Consider the following 9460-nt stretch of genomic DNA (forward strand, 5'->3'; position numbering starts at 1 on the left):
GTGTATACACAACACAGCTATATACACTAACAACAGGTGCCGTGTGTACACAACACAGCTATATAGACTAACAACAGGTGCTGTATATACACAACACAACTCTATAGACTAACAATAGGTGCCGTGTATACACAACACAACTCTATAGACTAACAATAGGTGCCGTGTATACACAACACAGCTCTATAGACTAACAATAGGTGCCGTGTATACACAACACAACACAGCTCTATAGACTAACAATAGGTGCTGTATATACACAACACAACTCTATAGACTAACAATAGGTGCCGTGTATACACAACACAGCTCTATAGACTAACAATAGGTGCTGTATATACACAACACAACTCTATAGACTAACAATAGGTGCCGTGTATACACAACACAGCTCTATAGACTAACAATAGGTGCCGTTTATACACATTTATTTTTCTGATTAAGAAAATGATGCATCTTGTATATATATAAATCGACATAATGGATACAATGTTATCAGTCAAATAACTAAGCATTATATATATATATATATATAGGTTTAATTATTTTTAATCCGTGAATCATTATTAACGTGATTGTGTGCTATTAATAAAAATAATTTTTTTTTAAACCCACATGCAGTCCGCTGAAGTACCACAAGGTGTCGCGCTTGGACTGCACTATTGCTCTTGCGAGCAGGCGGATGAAACGCGGTTTTATTTTTATGAGAGTATTAAAAATGCACAGTATCTTCAAAGTTTTTTTTTTTTTTTTTTTAAAAACGCGTCCCCTCGTAGAAAACACGTGCGTACTTACACGCGTGTACAGTCAGACCTCCACAGAGTTTCTTTATAAGAAGTAACGACAGCGGAACTCTTGCACCCTCAACAACATTTGGTTTCCTGACGGACACAGTTGAAAGCGGTGCACAGCATGGCTGCGATGTAGAACAGGCGTGTTGGTTTGCAAGGCTGACCTTTCCTTGAGTTAAAGCAACCGTACAAAATAAATAGACACGTTACAAATTACAGAACCGTTAACTGCATCGCAGGTGCTCTGTCCGCTTCCTTTGAGCTCAGTTTAGTTTTATTTCGAGTGGAGTTTCACTCGTTCTTTCGTCCCCGGCGCGATGCGGCTCACTCTCCCGGTTCTGATCGCTCATGGCCGGTATGGGCGGAGGATGGGTCTCGGTCCGGAGTCTCGGATCAATATGCTTCGGAACATTTTAACCGGGCTGGTCAGACACGAACGGATTGAGACGACGTGGGCCCGAGCCGATGAAGTTCGGATATACGCCGAAAAGGTGAGCGACATGTCAATATCCTTTACCAGACCTCTCTGTGTTTTACAATGCTTCCCTATGCTTTATCAGACCTCTCTGTGCTTTACAATGCTTCCCTATGCTTTACCAGACCTCTCTGTGCTTTACAATGCTTCCCTATGCTTTACCAGACCTCTCTGTGCTTTACAATGCTTCCCTATGCTTTACCAGACCTCTCTGTGCTTTACAATGCTTCCCTATGCTTTACCAGACCTCTCTGTGTTTTACAATGCTTCCCTATGCTTTACCAGACCTCTCTGTGCTTTACAATGCTCCCCTATGCTTTACCAGACCTCTCTGTGCTTTACAATGCTTCCCTATGCTTTACCACACCTCTCTGTGCTTTACAATGCTTCCCTATGCTTTACCACACCTCTCTGTGCTTTACAATGCTTCCCTATGCTTTACCAGATCTCTCTGTGCTTTACAATGCTTCCCTATGCTTTACCAGACCTCTCTGTGCTTTACAATGCTTCCCTATGCTTTACCAGACTTCTCTGCGCTTTACAGTGCTTCCCTATGCTTTACCACGCCTCTCTGTGCTTTACAATGCTTCCCTATGCTTTACCACACCTCTCTGTGCTTTACAATGCTTCCCTATGCTTTACCAGACCTCTCTGTGCTTTACAATGCTTCCCTATGCTTTACCAGACCTCTCTGTGCTTTACAATGCTTCCCTATGCTTTACCAGACCTCTCTGTGCTTCACAATGCTTCCCTATGCTTTACCAGACCTCTCTGTGCTTCACAATGCTTCCCTATGCTTTACCAGACCTCTCTGTGCTTCACAATGCTTCCCTATGCTTTACCAGACCTCTCTGTGCTTCACAATGCTTCCCTATGCTTTACCAGATCTCTCTGTGCTTCACAATGCTTTCACAGTTCTGGATATATGAACTTGAAACATTGCAAAATAAATCGGTGTAGTTCTCCCTGACCTCCAGTGACGGTGTGTTTGTTTTTAATTCCAGCTGATCGACTACGCGAAGAAAGGCGACACGGACGAGAAGGTGATGAAGATGGCCAGCTTCTGGCTCACAGTAAGTTTCAGCGTCTAACCTCACACACACACGCAAATATATACAACTAAGCAGCGAGGCGCAGGAGAAACGCACTGTGAACTCGGAGTGGTGAAGCAGTTGCAGCGCCGCGGTCACTCATTTCGATATTCACAGGTACTGTGTTTTCCTGTAATATGTTTTAGTGTTTAAGATTGCACTGTATTAAGAAAACCAAGGCTTTCAAACCCATTCTCTCACCTCTTATTAGCTTTATTAACATGATCACCGGCCCCTCCCTTTAAAGGAGCGCTGACCATCTTTAAAATCCATTCTCACCTCTTATTAGCTTTATTAACATGATCACCGGCCCCTCCCTTTAAAGGAGCGCTGACCATCTTTAAAATCCATTCTCTCACCACTTATTAGCTTTATTAACATGATCACCGGCCCCTCCCTTTAAAGGAGCGCTGACCATCTTTAAAATCCATTCTCTCACCTCTTATTAGCTTTATTAACATGATCACTGGATTTCCCTTTTAAAGGAGCGCTGACCATCTTTAAAATCCATTCTCTCACCTCTTATTAGCTTTATTAACATGATCACTGGCCCCCTCCCTTTAAAGGAGCGCTGACCATCTTTAAAATCCATTCTCTCACCTCTTATTAGCTTTATTAACATGATCACCGGCCCCTCCCTTTAAAGGAGCGCTGACCTAGGCTTTAAAATCAGTTTCATAACCTCTTGTTAGTAGTAGTATTATTATTATTATTATTATTATTATTATTGTTATTGTTATTTGTGTCTCGTGTTTTTCCCTCGTCCAGGAGAAGGACCTCGTACACAAACTCTTCAAGGTTCTGGTCCCGCGGCTGGGGTCCGAGCAGCGCGGATACACACGGCTCTTCCACATTCCGAACCGAGACTCTCTGGACCGGGCCAAGATGGCTGTGCTGGAGCTGCGGGGCAATCCCTTCCCTCCGCTGGTGACCCGACAGCCCGACAGCGACGGCTCACTGCTCAACCAGCTGCTCCGAGGCTACCGCGAGGAGGTGACGCGGAGCAGGGCTGCTGGGGGAGACTGAGCCCCAGGAGCAGACTTCTGCACCTCACACGCTACTGACAGAGAGAGACTGGAAATAAACCAAACAATTAATAAATAAGGCAAATGCTTCGGTGTTGTGTGTGTGTGTTTTGTGGTTCTACAGATGTAAAATGAAGTCAATCGACACATTGAAGTACTGGAAGTAAATATGATTAAACTGACGGAGCCCTAGGGGACACGTACCGTATTGACACTGTAGAGCAACGGAGAGAGGTTCAGCATCGCCTAGAATTTTATAATGGAGACACCATTTTTAAAAAAACTAATAAACCTGACTGTCACAAAGTCATAATAGCAGTACAGTAGTATTTCGTGTTTAGATTTTGAAATGACGCATTTTTCAATTTGTCAAGTATGTGGAAAACTCAAAAACTTTGCTGTGCAATTCAGTCTGTTAACGTGACCTTATTCCAGCAGCTTTCATTCGACTTGATGAAGTAAAATGAGTTCCTTCTCTATAGAGGGGGATGCAAAACTTTTGGCCAGAGCTGTATTGGGAGCACTGCGAGGACTGGAAATAGAGAGATGTTTTCATATATATATATATATACACACCACAGTATACACTATACACGTGGTTCTGTCTATAGATCTAGAAAGCCAAACAGTCTGGCCATTTCTACTGAGCCACTCTCTGAAAACAGCGGAACCCAAAACGTTGAATTGTCAAATGACTTTATTCCAATAAAACAAATGAAATTCTTCTGATCCAAGCAGTGGTTGATTTTGGTGCTGTATTAAACATCACATTGCATTTGGACGTGGAGTATTTAATTCAATATGCCTGCAGCTGATTATTAAAACGCTGAGTTTTGGGTTCGTCGCTGGCTTTTCTTCTTCATGAAGTGTTTCTGGTGATTGATTGGCGGGTATCCTGTGGGATCCTGGTTCTCCGTGGCTAGAGAGCTGCTTGAGGGTTTGAATTCTCTGCGCTCTCCAGAGTGCAGAATGCATGCAGAGTGTGGGAATGAGAAGAGACCGTGAAGCCCATCGAGACTCGACCCTGCCCAGCGCCCGGCTGGACGCGTCTGATTCAACAGGACTGAGTCCAATTGGGTTTGAAAGGTCAGTGTGTTTTAGATGTGACTTCTTCACCTGCTAGTGCATTCCATGCAGTTATAATCCTCTGTGTTAAAAAAAAAAAGGTTTTGTACTGACTTCTATTCATCCCTCTCTCTGTTAAACCTGCACGGTGTGTTTGGAGGAGGGGGAAATTGAACCAAATTCAAAACGAGTCATTTTAATATCAAATACATTATTCTGTAATAATAATAATACAATGGACAAGAATCATTTCATTCAAAATCTTTTATTTGTTGCGCAGCATGAATTTGACAGCTGCAAAACGCAATCTCTAACCCAGACAGATGTATCTGCAATGTGTATTGCTGCGATGGTATTGCAGTGATGCATGATGGGGTACAGAATGAGTCTGACGGCTGCTGAAGTCAGTCGGTTGCGGTAGCGCTGAGGCAGGCAGGCAGTCTGTCCGGCTCAGGCAGGCAGGCAGGCAGGCTGTCCGGCTTGGGGTTCGAGGGCTCAGTTGCTGGCGACGGTGCTCTGGATCCAGTCACTGAAGTTGCACACCTTGGTGTAGACACCGGGGTGGTTCCTCTCAGCGCAGCCGTACCCCCAGGACACGACGCCCTGCAGCACGCCGTTACACACGACGGGGCCTCCGGAGTCACCCTGGAGAGAGAGGAGGGGCGCAGAGTACTGAGGGGGGCTCAGGGTACTGAGGGGGTACTGAGGGGGGCTCAGGGTACTGACGGGGTATTGATGGGGTCTCAGTGTATTGATCAGTGTATTGATCAGTGTATTGATGGTGTCTCAGTGTATTGATCAGTGTATTGATCAATGTATTGATGGTGTCTCAGTGTATGGTCTGTACCTGGCAGGAGTCCTTGCCCCCCTCCAGGTATCCCGCGCAGAACATGTTGGGAGTGATCATGCCGGGGTAGGAGTTCTCACAGTCCTGCTCGGACAGGATCGGGATCTCCAGACACTGCAGGAGGTCACGGTTATCATCTGAGAATAATAATAATAATATTAACAATAGCAACAACAGCAACAATAATAATAATAATAATAATAATAATAATAATAATAATGAGGGGGGGTGGGTGGGGGTGCTCACTGGCGTTCATGGTGTTGCCCCATCCGCTCACTCTACACATGGTGCCGGCGGGGGGGCAGCTGGTTGGCAAGGCAACGGGCTGCACGTTCTCGCTGAGCAGGGCGCGGCGGGAGAGCTTGATGAGCATGATGTCATTGTCGATGTTGTAGGCGTTGTAGCGCGGGTGCCGGATCACTTTAGCGGAGCTGATGAACTCCTCGGTGCCCTCGCTAACCTTGATGTGGTGCTCGCCCAGGCGCACCTCGATGCGGCTATCGGGGGAGAGAAAAACACATCATCATCATCATCATCATCATCATCATAATAACCAATACTGCAGGGGAAGCCCTGGAAGTGTAACTCTACATAATGCAGCCAGGGGGCAGTCCTAAAAGCTGCCAGTTTACTATACTTAACCACCCGCCAGCCTCGTTCCGAGCCGCACTTACGACTTGTAGCAGTGAGCGGCAGACACCACCCACTCGTCGTTGATGAGGGACCCGCCGCAGAAGTGATAGCCGGCGTTCAGAGACACCTGCCAGGGCTGGGAGTGGGGCTGGCACTCGTACCCGCCGACGATCTTGTCATCGTCGATAGCCGCTGTAGAGAGGGAGGGAGGGAGGGAGTCAGCGTGAGGTCACGCAGCGCTTCAGCAGCGCCGTGGCTGCAGGTGTGATTGATGTCGGGGTGACTCTAGAACTCGCAGCGCAAGCCAGTCACAGCCAGGCGCTGTCCGCAACCCCGAGGTGCTGAAACCATTCACTCGAGAGCGGGGTCACTTTTAAACACAGGACCGAGGCACGAGTGGTGCGGTTCAGGAAAATCGGTCAATAATTTGAAACTGTTTTTTTTTTTTTTTTTTGAATAACTATGAGCTAATTATTCATTTTGACCCCTTAAAAGTTGCACGAGGAATTGAGCAGTTGTTTCTTCTTAAAAAAAAATAATTTTGAGAAAGTCTAAAATATCATGATGGCCAGATTCAAGCCGTGTAAATATGCATATATTTAGCTATGATACACACACACACGCACGCACGCACACACGCACACACACACACGCACACACACGTTGCATTCCTATATTTCTAGGGTCTTCTCATTGACTCTCACTATATATTATTTTTTACTATTTCTAACTCCAGTCAGACAAAACTCCATACAGGGTGAAAGTTGACAACAGACTAAATATTTTGGCACTTTTTTTTTTTTGAAGGCGTATTTAGTTCTTAAAAAGGTGTTTTACAAAGTGGGTTTTTTCAGGAGTTACTATCTTTGTGAGGATATTTTCTCAAATTCTGTCAGCACATTGAATACACACGCACACACACACACACGCACACACGCACGCACACACACGCACGCACGCACACACACACAAACACACGCACACACACACACACGCACACACACACACGCACACACACTGCTATGCTCCCTCTGTATTCCCCACCCCTCGGGTTTTCTTCAGCAGTAGCTGCGCGCTGGCCTCTCTCTTTATCCCAGGCAGTGAAAGTTGCTTATTTAGCCGAGGTGCATCTCGGTAACTAACTAGCGCAGGTTCAGTCTCATTAAAACCCGGGATGGTTCGTCAGCCTGCTTTGCTAAAGGACGCGCTTCCTGCTCGCTTCTGTCTTTAGCGGTCATGCTCACCTGCAGCGCCCAACAGGAGAAGAAAGACCAGAGACCTCATCGTTTGCTTGTCACGGTGCTGTGTGAGGGTAGCTGGCCGGCCCGGGGCATTTATAGGAGCGGGGGCTGCACTGAGGAGGAGCCGCGCAGAGAGAGTCCCGTCACTGGAAACACACGGCGCGGTAATTATTAACTCCTATCAAACCGATAGCGCCCGTCCAAGAGCGATAAAGCCATTGATTATCAGTGAGGGAATGACAAAAATAGCTTGCAATGCAGAGAAAGTTTGTGTTTTGAACAGGTTTGTTATATAGAGATAAAATATAAAGAGGAATCAAAATAATATATATACATATAAACTAAGTTTAGGAGGTTTCAGATTAGTTTTGAGGTGTGCATGGGGTTGATTTTCGATATTGTAGTCATATTAGGATAGCAAAGAATACACTGAAGCTGAATTCAGTGACAATGCGATGGGATTGTATCTCCCGTTAGGCTGCAGGATAAGGCGTCTATAATCCATACAGGACACCCTGGGAAACTTTGAAGTGAATTCGCGCAGTGAATTCCACACAATCTTTAAATTCAACCCATTGAAAACGTGGTTACCACCTGATGTAACTCATAGAAATGGAGCGATAGCTGTGTTTGTGTTTAAGCATTTTACAGCATATTATATATATACTGTATATATATATATGTAAATTTCAGTTCCTTTTTAAAATCAATTCCCAGTCCCAGTTCCCGTTCCCTTGTAATCGATTCCAACACATCTATGATCAAAATCGCAATTCCGCAGCATTCTGTTAAAACAGTGGAAAACACTGCTGCAGCAGCAAAGGTCATTCAAAATGATCTAGACAGCATTCAGAACTGGACAGACACATGGCAAATGAAATTTAATAGAGAAAAGTGTAAAGTATTGCATGCAGGCAATAAAAATGTGCATTATAAATATCATGTGGGAGATACTGAAATTGAAGAAGGAATCTATGGAAAAGACCTAAGAGTTTATGTTGACTCAGAAATGTCTTCATCTAGACAATGTGGGGAAGCTATGAAAAAGGCCAACAAGATGCTCGGATATATTGTGAGAAGTGTTGAATTTAAATCAATGGAAGTAATGTTAAAACTTTACAATGCATTAGTAAGTCCTCACCTAGAATATTGTGTTCAGTTCTGGTCACCTCGTTACAAAAAGGATATTGCTGCTCTAGAAAGAGTGCAAAGAAGAGCAACCAGAATTATCCCGGGTTTAAAAGGCATGCCGCATGCAGACAGGCTAAAATAATTGAATCTATTCAGTCTTGAACAAAGAAGACTACGCGGCAATCTGATTCAAGCATTCAAAATCCTAAAAGGTATTGACAATGTCGACCCAGGGGACTTTTTTGACCTGAAAAAAGAAACAAGGACCAGGGGTCACAAATGGAGATTAGATAAAGGGGCATTCAGAACAGAAAATAGGAGGCACTTTTTTACACAGAGAATTGTGAGGGTCTGGAACCAACTCCCCAGTAATGTTGTTGAAGCTGACACCCTGGGATCCTTCAAGAAGCTGCTTGATGAGATTCTGGGATCAATAAGCTACAAACAACCAAATGACGCCTATGTAAAAAAAAAAAAAAAAGTGATATCTTGTAACATTTGTAAGTCGCCCTGGATAAGGACGTCTGCTAAGAAATAAAATAATAATAATGAGCAAGATGGGCTGAATGGGGCCTCCTCTCGTTTGTAAACTTTCTTATGTTCTTCGTATGTTCTTAACAGAGCTTCTGAGACAGCTGCAACAGATTCACTTCAATTGAAGTCGCGGTTTGTCAGTCTATTTAAAATGGGCTTCAAATGAAATCAGTCGTACGACCGCAGCAGTTTTACTGAGGTCTCTGAATGATCAATTCCAGTCTGGAATTAGGAATCGCTTTTGGGAGTGGAATTGGAACTGACAAAGGGTAATGGAGCCTGACTGTGTCTGCATGTCCGGTGTATTCAAGACGGCTTTGAACGCATATAGACCATGCTGGAAATATACGCGTCCTGGTGAATTTCCACAAGTGCAACAAAACAAACGACAGGTGATGTTTCACACGACAGCTGTTGCGTAACTGCGCGGCTGTGACCTTCACAACACCGACCTGCTTTCCATTCACCGGGAGAATGCCGGATTCAACACCCGCTCAGAGCATTGCGAAACCGCCATCTGTCCCGCCGTCTGCTCGCTTCACACACGGCTGGAGAACGACTTTTATAAATAAATTATTCAAATTTGTATGTGCCATTACCTTTATCTTTATACACCTCCATATATAT

General features: G+C 44.7%; 2 protein-coding genes across 2 annotated transcripts; one reads left to right on the forward strand and one right to left on the reverse strand.

The window, feature by feature from the left end:
• Positions 1 to 762: 762 nt before the first annotated feature.
• On the forward strand, positions 763 to 3840 carry LOC117434104 (large ribosomal subunit protein bL17m). Its single transcript, XM_059019963.1, has 3 exons — positions 763 to 1282; positions 2271 to 2339; positions 3126 to 3840. Exons 1-3 carry the CDS (start codon positions 1109 to 1111, stop codon positions 3381 to 3383), a joined length of 501 nt encoding a protein of 166 aa, XP_058875946.1. The 5' UTR covers positions 763 to 1108; the 3' UTR covers positions 3384 to 3840.
• Positions 3841 to 4696: 856 nt separating this feature from the next.
• Positions 4697 to 7266, reverse strand: LOC117964967 (trypsin-1-like). Its single transcript, XM_034909834.2, has 5 exons — positions 7172 to 7266; positions 5969 to 6119; positions 5541 to 5791; positions 5295 to 5431; positions 4697 to 5092 (listed from the first exon to the last, which is right to left on the reverse strand). The coding sequence occupies exons 1-5, from the start codon at positions 7209 to 7211 to the stop codon at positions 4943 to 4945; spliced, it is 729 nt and encodes a 242-aa protein (XP_034765725.1). The 5' UTR covers positions 7212 to 7266; the 3' UTR covers positions 4697 to 4942.
• Positions 7267 to 9460: the final 2194 nt, after the last annotated feature.

Source organism: Acipenser ruthenus, unplaced genomic scaffold (genome assembly GCF_902713425.1).
Source record: "Acipenser ruthenus unplaced genomic scaffold, fAciRut3.2 maternal haplotype, whole genome shotgun sequence".
In the NCBI taxonomy this organism is placed as follows: Eukaryota; Metazoa; Chordata; class Actinopteri; order Acipenseriformes; family Acipenseridae; genus Acipenser; species Acipenser ruthenus.

What these genes read in the sequence shown, in the direction of transcription:
- LOC117434104 (XM_059019963.1), top strand. Translation starts at nt 1,109, where the DNA reads ATGCGGCTCACTCTCCCGGTTCTGATCGCTCATGGCCGGTATGGGCGG. An exon ending in TTCGGATATACGCCGAAAAG is followed by an intron (nt 1,283 to 2,270) that starts GTGAGCGACATG and finishes TTTTAATTCCAG; the next exon opens with CTGATCGACTACGCGAAGAA. An exon ending in TGGCCAGCTTCTGGCTCACA is followed by an intron (nt 2,340 to 3,125) that starts GTAAGTTTCAGC and finishes TCCCTCGTCCAG; the next exon opens with GAGAAGGACCTCGTACACAA.
- LOC117964967 (XM_034909834.2), bottom strand. Translation starts at nt 7,211, where the DNA reads ATGAGGTCTCTGGTCTTTCTTCTCCTGTTGGGCGCTGCAG. An exon ending in GCCGCTCACTGCTACAAGTC is followed by an intron (nt 5,792 to 5,968) that starts GTAAGTGCGGCT and finishes CTCCCCCGATAG; the next exon opens with CCGCATCGAGGTGCGCCTGG. An exon ending in GGGGCAAGGACTCCTGCCAG is followed by an intron (nt 5,093 to 5,294) that starts GTACAGACCATA and finishes CTCTCTCTCCAG; the next exon opens with GGTGACTCCGGAGGCCCCGT.